Source organism: Mesoplodon densirostris, chromosome 4 (assembly GCF_025265405.1).
Source record: "Mesoplodon densirostris isolate mMesDen1 chromosome 4, mMesDen1 primary haplotype, whole genome shotgun sequence".
NCBI classification, from domain to species: domain Eukaryota; kingdom Metazoa; phylum Chordata; class Mammalia; order Artiodactyla; family Ziphiidae; genus Mesoplodon; species Mesoplodon densirostris.
Genome location: NC_082664.1, coordinates 179,338,571 through 179,356,432, shown reverse-complemented (window position 1 = coordinate 179,356,432; position 17,862 = coordinate 179,338,571). Strand labels below are relative to the sequence as shown.

At 44.0% G+C, this 17,862-nt stretch overlaps 1 protein-coding gene across 1 annotated transcript in view; it reads left to right on the top strand.

Annotated features, from left to right (window-relative positions):
* CUBN (cubilin) overlaps positions 1-17,862 on the top strand; it is a 277,325-nt gene that overhangs the window by 128,170 nt on the left and 131,293 nt on the right. Inside the window, exon 32 of the mRNA XM_060097791.1 lies at positions 16,547-16,706. Within this exon, the coding sequence (XP_059953774.1) occupies positions 16,547-16,706 (160 nt within the window). The remainder of the gene's footprint in view (positions 1-16,546; positions 16,707-17,862) is intronic.

Genomic DNA, 17,862 nt, shown 5'->3' with positions numbered 1-17,862 from the left:
ACCCAATCCTCTGGCTTTGGGTTTAAAGAAAGGCCCAGGGGCTTCCCTGGTGGCGCAGTGGTTGAGAGTCTGCCTGCCGATGCAGGGGACGCGGGTTCGTGCCCCGGTCCGGGAAGATCCCACGTGCCGCAGAGCGGCTGGGCCCGTGAGCCATGGCCGCTGAGCCTGTGCGTCCGGAGCCTGTGCTCCGCAACGGGAGAGGCCGCAACAGCGAGAGGCCCGCGCACCGCAAAAAAAAAAAAAAAAAAAAAAAAAAGGCCCAAGTCCTCCATCCCTGAAGAGTTTTGAGAATATAAGATGGACAGGTATGAGGCAAGCATCTCGACCCAGTTCTGGACCTCACTCACACTCCTCTGGCTTAGCTAACAGGGCGCTAGCTAAATGAGTATCAGAGAATTAACAGGGTGGAAGGAACCTTGGAGGCCACCTAGTCAGTCCAAGTCTCTTATTTTACTGGTAAGAACTCAGAGGTCCAGAGTCCAGAGTGATGTGCTTGATAAACCGCAGTTAGTGGCAGAGTCCCATTGGAGACCCAGCCATCTCTCAGAATTATTTGTAAGGAGAAGGACAGGATGCAGGGAATAGTGTTAGGAAGATATGTGCGCATATGCCAGAGAAAGCTGTCCCAGCCTTCAGCGGAAAATTGCAGACGGCACGTTTGGGCGCGTGTTGAGCGGAGTTCACTCCCTGGCATGATTATTGATACTTGAGCTCTGTATTTTGAGCCACATGAGAACTTAGATAACATCGCAGAAGCGTGTTTTCTAGAATTTCATGCTGCTGTAATAAAAAAAGAGAGAAACTAGATTTTTCTGACTGCAGTTGAAGTGGTGATGGCATCATCTGGAACTCATCAGAAAGCTCAATTTACAGTCAGGTTTCAACTCATTTGGTAATTAATATGTGTGCGCTTTTCGCTCAGTGCCTGGCATCGTTAACCTCTGGCTCTCCTGAAGGACACACTGTGAGTGCTTCTTGCTAAGGCGGCAGCGGGACCCACGGGCTGCACAGAACTTGTACGGTCAGCATGAAAACGGCTCCATTAGGTTTCCTTTGACCTCCAACTGACAGCCTAATTGCTTAATTACAGGCTCTCTCCTGAGCCTTAAATTCACGTAGCTCTGCGAGCTCTTATTGAATTCCTAGAGATGCGGGTTGTAGCCCAGTGTGAGAGGGGAAGAGAGAAGTCAGATCAGCGGCATGACTGGCCCCCGGAGACCCCGGGCCTCTGATTTCAACATCCTCTTTGCTCAGCACAATGGAATGTCTGCCTGGTGAGAATCAGTGAGAAACAGATAAAAGCAAGCAGACCACAGTCCTGGTCCAGCCTCTCATCTGGAGAAACTATCCACTAGGGCTACAGGCCCTGGTACAAAAAAAACAGGCATATCATGAGTCACGGTTTTCTTTCTGAAGCTCTTCGTGCTGCTCTAAGAGAAGGAAAGCAACGTGTTGGATTTGAACTGAAGAAAACCAGATTCCCCCCCACGCCAAAACTGCAGTGCCTGCTGTTCACACTATCTGACAATAAGGCACAGGGTGGGACAGGGCAAACATAAAACACAGTATCCGTATTTCGTTTTATTTTTTTAAGACACTACCTATGATGTGTTCCCTTTTAAAACATTGATCATTTCCAAACCCGAGCAAATAGACACAGGAATAATAGAAATCAGTACTTCAAAGAAACAATTCTTAAACAGTTCTTCTTTAAATATGTACTGTTTTACAAATAGGTCCATGACAGAAACCAGTCTCTTTCCCTCTCTTTCTCTCTCCCTCTCATATCTTCCCTTTGTCCTTTACTTCTCACCACAGAAAGTTTACCTTCCATTTGATACTTGAGGAAGATCTCCAGAAATCTCTTTTAAATGTTTTATTTTGTGGCTTGCTTTTGGTAACCCCTTAGCCATTTTGCCTTCCGGTGCCAAGTTAGTTACCAAAAGCCACGCTGATACTTTACATCCCCAAACCAAAGAATCATTGAATTGGAGCCACTGTCCTCAATCTGCGGACACAAGCTTTGTTTGTGTTTCAGCTCAGAATCTCCTTAAATGTATGTTTATTCGTGAAAATAAAATGAGCTTCTTGGATTTCTTTTCATACCAATGTTTGCAGTAATCTTTGAGTCCCTGCTTACAACAACTGCAAATTATGAGAGTTTCTTGTCTCCTGTAAAATTTGGAGCTGGAATGCCACCCTGTAAAACAAAGAAACAGGAGTGACAAGAGTCCCGACACGAGATGTGTGCTGTGAATTGGGGATTTCATTTCAGAGGCCCGTAGCTGGAAAATATCACTGACGGAGGAAACCGATGCCTCCTCCACCCTCCGCCCTCCACCCCCAAGAAAAGCTGCTGTAATGAGCAATATTTCCCTTTCCTTCCTTACCTAAATTTATGACTTTAACAGCTTGGATAATTTCCTGGTGGAGCCCGCTCCCTGTCACTTAGTATTTCCTCCGCCTGCAATTACTGTTCCAACACGGGGCTCCATTAGCATCTATGCTGCTCTCCTCCCATTTGCCACACGTGAATACATTTCACGGACTCTGCAGCCTGATGTGAATGATGTCTTCTCTGCCCTGAGATCTTATCCACCACATGTCTTGACTCTGATAAACTTCAAGGCAATCCAAGCAGTAGACACGTGTTGCGAGAATGAATTAAAAATGAAGTACAGGGGAAAGACCAGGTTGAAAGGCCATAAGGCCAGGGGCGAGGTGAGCAAAGACGCCATGCTGGTCTAATGAGACTGTGGTTAGACCCGGAAGGGACAAGGAGTGGATGTATATCTGGATCCAAGACTAGAGCCGAGTTAGGAATCGGGTATTTGGGTGTTAGGTTTAGTGACTGGTCCTGGGCACTGTGCCCCTTTTGTTCCAGCCGGCTCAGTTAGCACGCTGGGAATCCCGTGCATGTACAGTGGGGTGGAATGCATGACGGGTGGAATGCATGACAGGTGCCAGCCACTCCAAAATCCACCCGGGCCCCAAATAAGACTTTCTGAAAGGCCACTGAGGATGCTTGCTTGCAAGTCTAGGGAAGAGAGAGGTGACTTCCACTCTGTTTCCCCGGATTTTCTTTCTAGGTGACGACGGACATGTCACTAGCTTCCTGGAATCATGATCTCTCAGTATTCTATTGTCAGTGAAGAAAACTTGATTTTATCTTTTTGGTTGTTTTAATGATAATTGATCAGAGGTCAGACAGGTGGGATTCATATACTGGCTCCACACTACCCAGTGTGTGACTGTGAACAAGTTACTTATGTCTTCTGAGCCTCAGTTTTACCAGCTGCAAAATGGAATTGTAAGAAAGAGGGAATTTTTTTAAAGACCTAAATGTAAGGCCAGACACTATCAAACTCTTAGAGGAAAACATAGGCAGAACACTCCATGACATAAATCACAGCAAGATCCTTTTTGACCCACTTCCTAGAGAAATGGAAATAAAACCAAAAATAAACAAATGGAACCTAATGAAACTTAAAAGCTTTTGCACAGCAAAGGAAACCCTAAACGAGACGAAAAGACAGCCCTTAGAATGGGAGAAAATATTTGCAAATGAAACAACTGACAAAGGATTAATCTCCAAAATATACAAGCAGCTCATGCAGCTCAATAGCAAAAAAACAAACAACCCAATCCAAAAATAGGCAGAAGACCTAAATAGACATTTCTCCAAAGAAGATATACAGACAGCCAACAAACACATGAAAAGATGCTCAACATCACTAATCATTAGAGAAATGCAGATCAAAACTACAATGAGATATCATCTCACACCAGTCAGAATGGCCATCATCAAAAAATCTACAAAGAATAAATGCTGGAGAGGGTGTGGAGAAAAGGGAACCCTCTTGCACTGTTGGTGGGAATGGAAATTGATACAGCCACTATGGAGAACAGTATGGAGGTTCCATAAAAAACTAAAAGTAGAGCTGCCATATGACCCAGGAATCCCATTACTGGGCATATACCCTGAGAAAACCATAATTCAAAAAGACACATGTACCACAATGTTCATTGCAGCTTTATTTACAATAGCCAGGACATGGAAGCAACCTAAATGTCCATCGACAGATGAATGGATAAAGAAGATGTGGCACATATATACAATGGAATATTACTCAGCCATAAAAAGAAACAAAACAGTTATTTGTAGTGAGGTGGATGGACCTAGAGTCTGTCATACAGAGTGAAGTAAGTCAGAAAGAGAAAAACAAATACCATATGCTAACACATATATATGGAATCTAAAAAAAAAAAAGTTCTCATGAACCTAGGGGCAGGACAGGAATAAAGATGCAGACATAGAGAATGGACTTGAGGACACGGAGAGGGGGAAGGGTAAGCTGGGACGAAGTGAGAGAGTGGCATGGACATATATACACTACCAAACATAAAATAGATAGCTAGTGGGAAGCAGCTGCATAGCACAGGGAGATCAGCTTGGTGCTTTGTGACCACCTAGAGGGGTGGGATAGGGAGGGTGGGAGGGAGACGCAAGAGGGAGGAGATATGGGGACATATGTATATGTATAGCTGATTCACTTTGTTGTACAGCAGAAACTAACACAACATTGTAAAGCAGTTATACTCCAATAAAGATGTTAAAAAAAAAAGAAAGAAAGATGGAATTTTAAAAAATATGCTTAAAGCATTAATTGCAGTGTCTGGTACAGATAAGTGTTAGCTGCTGCTCCTGATGTTTGCTTCTATTACTACTATACTATGTTAAAGGTCTAAACTTATCTTTTTGAAAATTGTGAACCTTAGGTACACAGACCTGGATCCATAATCCTTAGTTCATTGCTAACTGTCATGATTAGTTTGTGAACAGGCTCATTTTATTTTAAAGTATTTTTTTAAATCTTAAAAAATATATTATAAAAATTTTCACACACTCTTCGATATATCATCTCAGTAAATTTTTTTCACTTTATAAGTGGCTTATTTTGATACCTTCTAGAAGATTCACAAATGAGTTAAGAAGGAAAAAAGTGATAGTGCAGAAAATAAAAATAAAAGCAAATTCATATACGTTTATAATTTGTTTGCATGGAAAGCTTAGCTCTGAAGTTAAGGTGAAGCATTCGCATACTTTGGGGAATGTAAAACATGCTGTGTGTTTTGCTTTTGAATTGAAATGCTTTCTTCTTCCTCCAGTTTATACTAATTTTAACCCACACGTATAGTTGGTTTATTTTCTCCCTGAGCAAGATGAAACTTAGTAAAAGAAGAAGACAGGAGATGCGGTAGGAATATTTTCCCACCTCCTGCTCTCCAACGATCTGAGGGCATATATTCCAGTTTCTAGAAATGAAAATACAAACATTACTGGGGAAGCTAGTGTTCGTTTTCCCCCTTCATCATGTGCTTTGGCCTGTGAGTGATGAGTGTTTCAGCGAGGGGACCGTGAGTCACTCCATCACCAGGGCTTTGATCCTGGGGGAGGGGCTATTCGCTGCGTGCGCCCCTATCAGCCTCTCTTCTTGGTTCTAAGCAAGGCATCCGTGACTGCTCGTCTTTATTCAGTACAATTTTAAAATGGATTGGGACACTCCACCTTCCTTTTGTATTGGATTTTACATTTTAGAAAGCTCCTTGCTCAGGGGTAGTTGTTTGGAGACTGAATTAAAGGGGGACACAAATTCAGGCAGGGGAAATTTTAGGCTCCTTTAGTGACCTAGGCGAGACAGCATAAAGTCCCACAGCAAGACACTGGCGGGCAGGTGGAGGCAAGGGGTCCAAGAGACACGTTGGAGGAAGAGTCAACAGAACATAAGGATCCATTCCACTGGGGGATAAGGGAGGGATCTAAAAAGGCTTGGCAATTGGGTACATACTCTGGCATTTACTGAGGCAAGAAATGAAGCTGGGGCTTCCCTGGCGGCGCAGTGATTGAGAGTCCGCCTGCCGATGCAGGGGATACGGGTTCATGCCCCGGTCCAGGAAGATCCCACATGCTGTGGAGTGGCTGGGCCCATGAGCCATGGCCGCTGAGCCTGCATGTCCGGAGCCTGTGCTCTGCAACGGGAGAGGCCACAGCAGTGAGAGGCCCGCCTACCACAAAAAAAACAAACAAACAAACAAAAAAAAAGAAATGAAGGTGCAGGAGGAATTAGGGGGAGGGGGCGATGATTTCAGTTTGAGACATTGACTTCCAAGGTTGATGGAACATACCAGCAGTGGTGTCTGGAATGCAGTCAGATAGCTGAGCCTAGAGCTTGGAGAGAGGGCTGGAGTACAGTTGTACGTATTAGCCAACTAACACATGTTTTGGAAATCTTAAGACAGAAGCCATATCCTTGATACGTTCCTGTCAGGCAGCAAAAGGCTACATTAAATGGCATTAATATCCACCTGGCTTAGATACTGCAGTACAGTTATATGAGTAGCATATTTTCCTATCTCTGTATGGGGTCATTTACATGTCCGTCTTGCTAAACACTTAAGCACTTTAAATATATATGTTATTTTAAATTTTTATATGCTCCTCATACTAAGTTTCTAAAATACAGAAAAGAAAAAAATAAGAAATGAATGGCATCCATAATATTGCAATACAGAGACGAACTATTAACATTTTGGCTCATTTCCTACAGAAACACACACATGCACACTTATACACACATACACAAAGAGAGTTAATATAAAACTGCATATAGTTTTATATCCTGCCTTTTTCCCCTTAGCTTATTTAATATGCTTCTTCTTAAGCATAGTTTCTTTGGCCCTATAATCAGTTACATGGACACCGTAGAACTGAGTTAACCACTAGCTTATCATTGATCACTTAGGTTACTTCTGTTCTTTTCTTGTTATAATAATGCTCTGAAGAGCATATTTATATGTAAATCTTTTTTTTTTTTTTTTTTTTTTTTGCTGTACGCGGGCCTCTCACTGCTGCGGCCCCTCCCGTCGCGGAGCACAGGCTCCGGACACACAGGCTCCGCGGCCATGGCTCGCGGGCCCAGCCGCTCCGCGGCACGTGGGATCCTCCGGGATCGGGGCACGAACCCGTGTCCCCTGCACCGGCAGGCGGACCCCCAACCACTGCGCCACCGGGGAAGCCCTATATGTAAATCTTAATCTACATTTCCCATTATTTCCTTTATATAGATTCTCCTTTTTTAGTTGAAAACTCCATTATGAAATTTTTTTTTTTTTTTTTTTTTTTTTTTTTTTTGCTGTACGCGGGCCTCTCACTGCTGTGGCCTCTCCCGTTGCGGAGCACAGGCTCCGGACACACAGGCTCCGCGGCCATGGCTCGCGGGCCCAGCCGCTCCGCAGCATGTGGGATCTTCCGGGATAGGGGCACGAACCCGTGTCCCCTGCATCGGCAGGCGGACTCTCAACCACTGCGCCACCAGGGAAGCCCCATTATGAAATATTTTAAGTATACAGAAGAGTATCAACTACACAACGCATGTAAAGTATAGCATGAAAAAAAACATCCTACTTGCTAAATCTCAATATTTGGCCATATTTGCTTCAAGTTCTTCTTTTTTTTTCCCCCCCAAAAGAAATGCATTCATTTTGAGGCCCCATGTGTAGCCCACACTGTTCCATTCCCAGCCCCTGGCCCAGAGGAAACCAATTTATGAGAAATTGTGTTTACAATTCCCATGGCTATTTTGGTACTTTTTCATTGTGTGTGTGCATCTGTATACAGTATGTAATATTATTTTGCATGTTTTACAAATACATGTTATGTTGTATTATGTACATCAAGTAAATGTATTATGTTCATCAAGTAAATAAATTATTATGTATAATTTATTTATTTGATGAACATAATACAACATAACACGTATTCTTCCATCCACTGTTTTCATCCAACAATCTGTCTTGAACGTTTTTCTACACTGTGGTGCATTCAGATCTAATGCATTCTTTTTGCCACCATACAAGATTCCACTTTATCAACTTTTATCAGCATACCATGAGTCACGTACCCATGTACGGTTCGTGCACATTTAAGTTGCTTCTGATATTGTACTATGGCAACCCTTAGCAAGGAACATTCTTGTCCATATTTCTGAATACAATCATGCAAGAGTTTGTCTCCGGTAGACACCTGGAAGTGAAAGAGCTAGCTTTTACATTTCCCATGTTGCCAAATTCCACTAAAAAATGTATGCATGGGCTTCCCTGGTGGCGCAGTGGTTGGGAGTCCCCCTGCCGATGCAGGGGACGCGGGTTCGTGCCCCGGCCTGGGAAGATCCCACGTGCCGCGGAGCGGCTGGGCCCGTGAGCCATGGCCGCTGAGCCTGCGTGTCCGGAGCCTGTGCTCCGCAACAGGAGAGGCCACAACGGTGAGAGGCCATGTACTGCAAAAAAAAAAAAAAAAAGTATTCCTATCATGAAACAGGAGAAACTTACCTTCATATTATCTACCCCATTTTTAAGACGATGAAACTCATAACCAGAAGCTTCTGAAGTGCAGGAACAGACAAGCCTTCCAGATGGATCCAGGACTGGAGTCCAGGTGTTCTGACTCTCAGAGTGCTTCCAGGTGTTCTGATCACGAGATACCTGGGCTTCCCAGGTGTTCTGAACCTAAGATCACTGTGCTCTCCTCTGGGCCTTAGTTGGTCAGATGGAAAATGTCAGATGGGCCGAATCCCATACGTAGCCTGTCAGTGAAGGCTGAGCACTGAGTGGCCATGAACAGTGTGGTTTGAGATGAGTGTGAGTGTTGACATCCACTTAGGCTCCACTTTTTGGATATTTGTGAAGCTGTGCTGTGGAGCCGGGTTTGGTGTTGTAGGGAAAATGTTTGGAGAGGAACACAGAGATTTTTTAAGAAATCACTGTTCTTCCTGAACTAGACCGGATACTTTGTCATCCCCCAGCTCAACCTGCTACATTAACGGATCTTATGAACTCTTGAACAAGCTGTGATAGCTTTACTTTCCAAAGAACTAAGGAAGAAACAAGGAAAGAAAACAATGGCATTCGCCATCAGGGTAACACATTTGCTGAATGCGCATCTCATGCCAGACAGGTCACCCTCACCACAGCAGCTCCTCTGGGAGGGCCAGCGGTTCCAAGGACAGTGGAGATGGCACTCTGTCTCCATTTCTTCCCTTTGTGTACACGACTCAGCCCACACCCCAGCTGCCCCATTGCTACAGCCAGTCACCCCTTAGACCTCAAGTAATTTCCAGGTCACTAAGTTCCATGAATGACTTTTGGTCCCTTCAGTGGAAGGTGACACAGGGGGTCCCTCCAGGTGAGGGTTAGGAGACTCAGAGGCCTGGGAAACCCATCATCCCATAATATTTCCGGGGACTCTTGTGTGGAGAAGTGAGGCGGGGGGGAGTGGTCACCCAGGTGTCCATTTCTTGTCACTGTTTACATTTCAAGGCCTCTATCTCTTGCTTCTCATGGCCGTTCCCTTTCTCTCTACCCCTTTTTAAGAAAAAGTTGGGATTTAGACCTCTTTTCTTTATTTCTCCAAAATACTACACAGGTGAGGCTCTTTTATATGGTAGACTTTGCCTAAATATTGCAGGTGAGCTAAAATGTGATATTAGACATCCTTGCCCTAAAAACTCCAGTGTTCATTCCCTGCTCAGTCCCTCATTTCACACCCCCTGGATTGGTTATTTGTTGCTGCCTAAAAACGCATCCCCAAACGTAATAGCTCAAAACAACAATAATTCTAGTTTCTGCGGGTCAGGAACCCTGGTGTGACTTACCACGTGGCCCTTGGCAGGATTCGGTTCTTTGCAGGCTGTGGCTAGAGGCCTCCCTCAGCCCCTCGCCACGCGGCCTCTCTGCAGAGCATCTCACAACACAGCAGCTGCTTCATCAGGGCGAGCAGTACAGGGCGCAGGGGACAGTGCCAACAAGAGAGGCTGCCAGCAAGATGCGAGGGTCCATCTGTCCCAACCGAGCCATGGCAGTGACACCCCTCACTCTGACCTTGTCCTGTTTATCAGAAGCAGGTCGTCGGGTCCATGCCACCCTCCAGGGAGGAGGCTGCACAGGGCATGAAGCACTGGGGGCCAGGTCAGAAGTTGCCACCCTATGCCCACCCCACCGCCCCAGCTGGGCAGCTCTCATGGATTATGTCTCCAACTCAGGCTTCCGTGTTGCTGGATGAACCCCCATCTTTGGACCTCTTTTTGTCTTTGCCTCCCTAGCTTTCCCGTTCCCTCCCTACGATGTTTTATCCATTTCTTAAACAGCAATTTAGCGATCTCTTCGTCCCACTTTAATAGCAGAGGCTAATATCTATTAAGTACTTACTGTGTGCCAGAAATGACCCGACACACCTTTATGTCTTTTAACTTATTTAATTCTGATGAACAGTAGAACGATATTCTCATGTCAGTCCAGTTTTACAGCTTAGGCAGCTGAAGGACAGGGAGGAGAGAGACCCGTCCACAGTAACGTCACATAGCATCTCTCCCCTGGCAGTCGTCCTCTGAGAGCCTGTGAGGGTGTTTTGCTAAATAAACACCTTCTGTTTTTTTCTCTTTAAAAGGAATTCCGCCACTTGCTTTTAAAGAATGCATGTTGTTAAACAATACATATTTCCATCATCAGTAAGTATATGGAAAGGCGAAAGGTTCCCTTTGCTTGGCTCCTTTATTTTCTCAAATTGCCGGTCCTTGGGCTCTGACCATTGGCCTCTCTAAACACCATCAGGAAGGGGCGCTGGCCTCTCACTTGAATGGTTTGCCTCCCCATCACCTTGTGCTGAAGTTGACACGTGTCAGATATTTACTCAAATCTCCTTAACATTATAAAGCATCAAGTATTAAAGTTCATAAATGTTTGGTTCAGTTCTACCTTCTGGCTACAGCTCAGGGTATATAGAGGGTCCCCGGTGGCACCGTAATGTCATGGGTTCTGGAAACTCTGGGCCTTGGGGGTTGGTCCGGCGTCCTCCACCCACCTTCCGCCATCCTCCTTCTCTTGTGGTACTGGTGAAGGACTGGCACAGGCCGTGAGAGGGCACCTGGGTGCTGTGTGTGTGGCCTGGCCCCTGACCTTGATTGGAGCCTCCTCCACTGCCCTCTGTGCCCGGAAAGCAGCTCCACTTGACCTCTTTCCCGCCGTGAATAACCTCTTCCCTGCTATCGTGCCTGCTGTGCGTTTATACTGCCCAATCCACGAGAGAGGGAGCAGCTTCTTTTCATAACTCTGGGTTTTCCTCAACCTTAGTCCTTTGTTCTCAGAGGTCATATACTCTTATATATGATATTTACTTACTCATTTGTACATCAGACGTTTATTGTCTGTTATGTGCCTGGTTCTGTTCTTTTAAAACGTCTCCTATTTTTGTATGATAAAGGTTAAGTTCTTTTTTTTTTTCGCAGTATGCAGGCCTCTCACTGTTGTGGCCTCTCCCGTTGCAGAGCACAGGCTCTGGACACGCAGGCTCTGGACGCGCAGGCTCAGCGGCCATGGCTCACAGGCCCCAGCTGCTTTGCGGCATATGGGATCCTCCCGGACTGGGGCACGAACCTGTGTCCCCTGCATTGGCAGGCGGACTCCCAACCACTGCGCCACCAGGGAAGCCCTAGGTATTTTTAGTGTATGTGCTGGTATCTGGAAATCTGACAGACTCTGGATACTTTGTAAAGACACTGATTAACTTTAGTGAAGAAATTAGATTACTGCTTAACTCCATCTGCCTGTTTTTAGAGCTCCTGTGGTTGGAACTCCCACGGATGGTGGCTACTTTTTCCTTTGTGGATTCCATTTCAAAATTTTATTTTACTGGAGTTATCTAGAAATGAGTTAGTTGCAGTGTGCAGTTTTTTTGTTTGTTTGTTGTGTATATTTCTCTTTTTACCACCTAAGCAACAGATCAGAAAATCAATTCCCAGGCCCAGGAAACTCTTGGCAGTAGACTTAAATAAGGCTCATATATCTATAAGCTATGTGAATATGTTATGTGTATAGCCAGTAATAATATACTTTGCTATCTCTGCCTTGGGAACTAAATGGAAGTAAAGGAAAGGCATACTGATAATTTTTATGACTTTAGAATTTCAAAAAATAGCAACAAGATTTCTCCTATTTTCTTCCCTGCAGTTTTTTCCTTATAATTTTTTTTTCTTTTCGCGAATTTTACATCAGGTTTATTTTCTTCCAGGTTTACTGAGATATAATTAGCACACAGCACTGTGTAAGGTGAGGTGTACAGCATAATGACGTGAGCTACATGGATCATGAAGTGATGACCCCAGTACGTTCAGTGAACACCCATCATCCCATATAGACACAAAGGAGAAGAAATAGGAAAAGTATTTGTCCTTGTGCTGAGAGCTCTTGGGATGGACGACCTTCTTAACAACTTTCCTATATAACATACAGCAGTGTTGATTCTGTTTATCATATGTTGTGCATCACATCCCTGGTTCTTAGTCATCTCGTAACAGGAGGTTTGTACGTTTTGACCCCCTTCCTCACCATGCAAAGATACGACATTATGACTGACTGTGTTCCTCACACTGTATGTTTCACCCCCATGACTCATTTATCTTGTAACTGGCAGTCTGTCCCTCGTAATCTGCCTCCCCTATTTCTCTCCTCCCCTCACCCACTCCCCTCTGACAACCACCTGTTTGTTCTCTGTATCTGTAGCTCTGTTTCTGTTTTGCTATATTTGTTCATGTGTTTTATTTTTTAGATTCCACATATAAGTGAGATCATATAGTAGTAGTCTTTCTCTGTCTGACTTACTTTACTTAGCACAATACCCTTTAGATCCGTTCTTGTTGTCACAAATGGCAAGAGTTCATTCTTTTTCATGGCCGAGTAGTATTCCATTGTATATATGTGCCACATCTTCTTTATCCATTCTTCTGTCGATGGACACTTAGGTTGCTTCCATGTCCTGGCTATTGTAAACAGTGCTGCAGTGAACACTGGGGGTGCAGGTGTCTTTTCAAATTAGTGTTTTCATTTCCTTGGATACATACCTAGGAGTAGAATTGCTGGATCATATGGTGGCTCTATTGTTAGTTTTTTGAGGAACCTCCATACTGTTCTCCATAGTGGCTGCACCAATTTACATTCCCACCCACAGTGCAAAGGGTTCCCTTTTCTCCACATCATCACCAACACTTATTTCTAGTCTTTTTGATGATGACCTTCATTCTGACAGGTGTGGGATGATATCTCATTCTGGTTTTGATTTGCATTTTCCTGGTGATTAATTGTCTTGAGCATCTTTTCAAGTACCTATTGGTAAAATCAGCATTTCAATATGGGATTATGGCAAAATAGAATCATATTGGGGTCGGAGCTTGATAACTCAGTGGAGGTTGGATTCCTTATAATTTTATAACTTAAAGCTTAAATTGATTTGATATTACAGATATTAAGAACACTCTCAAATAAAAGGACCGCTATTCCAAACTGTGAAAAAAAAAGACCCCAGATGTCTCCTTGATAACGTGAGGTCTTACACTTTCATAAAATGGTAATTAGGAACATATAACTTAATAACTATCATACACATTGTAAAGAGAAGTAACATGATATAACATAGAATTTGGAGAGAGAAGAATTAAGTTCCTGGTTCTGCTCCTCAGTAGCTCCGTGATCTTGGGTCACTTGCTCCCATTGGATGAGACGATAGTTTAATAGCTAGCACACTTGTGAAGTCTCACTTTCTTCACTAAAAAAATGAAAAACATCACATGCTGTTGAGGACTAGTTTTAGAGATGTTTGCACTGGTGCTTGTAAAATTACAACATGCTAACCAAATGTAGGGTGACATTGGTATATAATTTTGATTTAGGGACATTGGAAACCTTCTATCTTGGATCTGTTCCTTGTGAAGTAATGCCCCAGGTGTATGAATTTCAGCCAGAGTCCTGTGTTTCCAGGATCTCGGGGGTAGGAGGGGCTGGAAACATGTAGACCTCCTAGAAGATGTGTTCTTTTAAAGAACCTCCAGGGAAATGGTTCATTCATGTGACTTTCTGAATGACTTTCGCCTTCACTTTCTACCTTCCTTATTTTGCCTTAAGAGGATTTCAACCATTCAGAGAGAAAAAGACAACTTAGAAAGGGAAGGAACAATATCTACTTACTCCCTAGCCCTCTAAATTTGGAGAGAAATAAAGGAAACTAGAGGAGTCTTGCCTTTGTGAGTTCATGGACTTGTAAAAATCCTCTGAATGTGTGTGTATCGTTGGGTGTTGTTTGTTGTTTTTGTTGGGGATGTCTATAAACCTCATAGAACCCATGTTCCACTAAAGTTTAAGAAATGCTCTTTTAAGCAAACAAACGAATCACCTTGAGAAAAGCAAGTAGTTTTGTACGAGCAGTCTTGACCAAGGGTCAATTGCCATATTCCCCAGACCCCTGGACCCCAGATGTTCTAAGAGGGTATTCTTTAAAGCAAGATAGTATTAATATAACATTACTGAAATCCTAGGTTGTTATAGCTATAACCTTAGGAAAGTTTAAAACCAAGTACAGAGATAAATAAATCTTGGATTAAACCAATGGTGGTAATATTTGAGAGTAGTTTGCAGTGTAAATGTAGTATAAGAGGTTGTGTAATGATGGTTTGTGTGTGGTTTTGGCTCCTATTTAAGGTATGCAAGGTATTCAAAAGAGGCAGTCACACTAGATTGGAAACTATATTTTGAATTGGTTGAGAATATATAATTTAGTTTTTTTGTTTTTGTTTTTGTTTTTTGTGGTACGCGGGCCTCTCACCGTTGCGGCCTCTCCAGTTGCAGAACACAGGCTCCGGACGCGCAGGCTCAGTGGCCATGGCCCACGGGCCCAGCCGCTCCGCGGCACGTGGGATCCTCCCGGACCGGGGCACGAACCCGCATCCCCTGCATTGGCAGGTGGACTCTCAACCACTGTGCCACCAGGGAAGCCCTATAATTTAGTTTTTAATCAACCTTTAAATGTTGAGTGAAAATCAGTTTTAAAGTTTTATTGGATATATAGCTTTTAAAATTAGGACATTGAGGGAAACAAAGAAAAAGAAAAAAGAAGTGATGCTCCAGAGCATTTATATGAAATTCGTTATTGTAAAAGTTTTCGCCCCCTCATTAGAGAGTTAAAAATCCTATTGATGTTTGACTCATGTGCTCATATAAATTAAACTGAGAATAGCCTCCCAGTCATACTTACGTGCTAAAGAGAACACTGATTGTAATCATCACTAGGTATTCTAAAGTCATTAGTGTGTACCTTCCTTGTATTAAGTTCCTGATTTTCTGTTTTCTCCCAGGGCTTTCTTATGAAATGTAAATGGCAATTCATTTTGCATGAAACATTTTTTTTTGCTGTACGCGGGCCTCTCACTGCTATGGTCTCTCCCGTTGCGGAGCACAGGCTCCGGACACACAGGCTCCGCGGCCATGGCTCGCGGGCCCAGCCGCTCCGCGGCATGTGGGATCCTCCGGGATCGGGGCACGAACCCGTGTCCCCTGCATCGGCAGGCGGACTCTCAACCACTGCGCCACCAGGGAAGCCCTTAACCTCACACTTTTACTCCCACCCTGGTGGTTGGCCAGCTGATGCATCTATCTTGCTTAATTGAAATCTTGCATTGGACAAAATGGAAGGTTTAATTCTGGACTCCAGAACCTAGCTGTCTGGTTCACCACGTCCTGCTCCCTCTTAGGAACTGTGTGTCTTGGTCACATCAGTGAGCTCTCTGTGCATCCGTTATCCTCTTCTTGAAAACAGAGGGAATCTGGGGAGGAGGAAACTGGATAGTATATGTGAAAGACTGAATCCAGTTCCTGGCTCCTAGAAAACATTTAATGAATGGTTGCTGTCATTATTATCATCGTCCAGAGACAAAGAACTCATTTCCCCCTGGTTTACACATAAGAGCCTTCAGAGATTCACACCAGACACACAGAGTCCCAAGGAAATGCGCAAGCTTCAATTTCACACACGAGTACAGCAGTTTTGGGGGTCTGTAATGTAAACTCTGTTCCACTGGCACATATGGAAGGTCAGCTAAGTCCCAGCACAGAACTGGGCAGCACAGAGCCCAATATATTTTTTTAAATAATGAGGTAATTTTCTAAATCAGCCTCACATCACTATGTCATTTGAAAGAATTATACCATTTCTCTTCCTCTTGACCATGACCCCATGAAGAGCATAAAGTTCCAGAAAATGCTGGGTTTCTGAAAACAAATGATTCCTCCTCATTATTTCTTATGCATTTGCTCCATATGCATTCTTGTATCAGCACATGTGAGCATGGCCCATGATGTAACTGCCCTGGAGTCAGGAGAGAAAGAAAGCAGGGAAAGGCATGGCATTTATAAAGACAGCCAGGGATCTAATGGCGAGTTTCTCTGGCACAGAAACTCCTGCTGAAATCCCTACAGTTTTCCTAGATATGACCAAAGACTCAGACACTCCAATGGACCTGAGTGACAGGACAATAAAATGAAGCAATGGATTCCAGCAAATGTGTTTTCTGCTAGGTCACCGATGTGCGGGTACTCCATGGAACAGGCGCCTTGTACAGGCAGATCTGAAGTTCTGAACCACTGTGTTCTCTGTTGTCTTTCTTTGTAGGCATTTGATGGTTTAAACTCTGCAGCCCCTCGCCTTGCCAGTGTGTGTGGAAGACAGCAGCTGAGGAACCCCTTCACCTCTTCGGGCAACAGCCTCTTCCTGCGATTTCAGTCTGGCCCTTCCAGACAGAGCCGGGGGTTCCGCGCTCACTTCAGACAAGGCAAGTTCCGCGTGGGTCTCCCGGAAGCACAAACCATCTGTTCTTAAGTGCCCCTCTTGGTGCTGCAGTAAAATGAGACCGTCCTCAGAAATCAGTCCCAGCTTTCTACTTAACATGCGACAATTTAGGTATAACAAAGGAACCGTGGTTTGCAATGATTCCAACTGTTGATACTTTTAACTTTTCCTTTGTCTAACTTAGGTGACGTGAACTTCCTTGGGCTCTCTGTATCTCTCAAGCAAATTTTCAGAATAACACTTAAAAGTGCCTTTAATATTAGAGACACTATTAAAGAAGTGTTTATCCAGATTCATTTATTCACAGATATATTATCTAGTATTTATCCAAAGTTTTAAGCTAAGAGATATGCTACTACAAATTACAAGACTTTCTTGTAATATAAAGTCAGGTTCTAACCCTCTAACCCTCAAGGTAGTGGTTGCCCTCCATCTGAAGAATCAGTATTGTTTTCCATTGATTTCTTCTTTTTTCTTTTCTTTTTTTTTTTTTTAGCCACGCTATGCGGCCTGCATCGAACCCAGGCCACGGCAGTGAAAGCGCTGAGTCCTAACCACTGGACCGCCAGGAAATTCCCCATTTTTTTTCTTAAAGCACCACTTCCTACTAGACCTTTTCACCCATTGCCTTTCATTAGGGAATTTTAGAGATTAACCCTTTATTCCACTGTCAGAGATGGAACCCAGAGCTGGATGGGTTGTTGTCCCCTTAATACGCCTCTGATTTTTATTGGGAGGATCCTTGTCATTTCAAACAAGTGTGGTCTATTTAGTCATTTCATCTGTTTCAGTGGACCTGCTTGCCCGGATTCTGCAGTAAAGAGCCCTGACTAGGAAGAGTTTCTGGGTTGAGGTCTCCCCAAGGTGCACTGTAGGCTTTGGAGCAAGCCAGACTGCAAAGTTCTTTCAAAGAAAGAACAGCTTCTGAACACTCTTTCTTTTCATTTAATTAATCACTTACGTTTTGCTTCATAGCAAAGAAGTCCCCAGCGGGTCTTCTCTGGGCTGCTATGGCAGCTTCCTGGTCTCACCTGCCCTTTTCCCATATTCCTCCAAGGTCAACGTGCAGGAGCGAGTCCTGATCCTGACCTTCAGTGCTCCGTGGTCTGTCCTGCCCCCACACCGACCAGGGCGTGGAG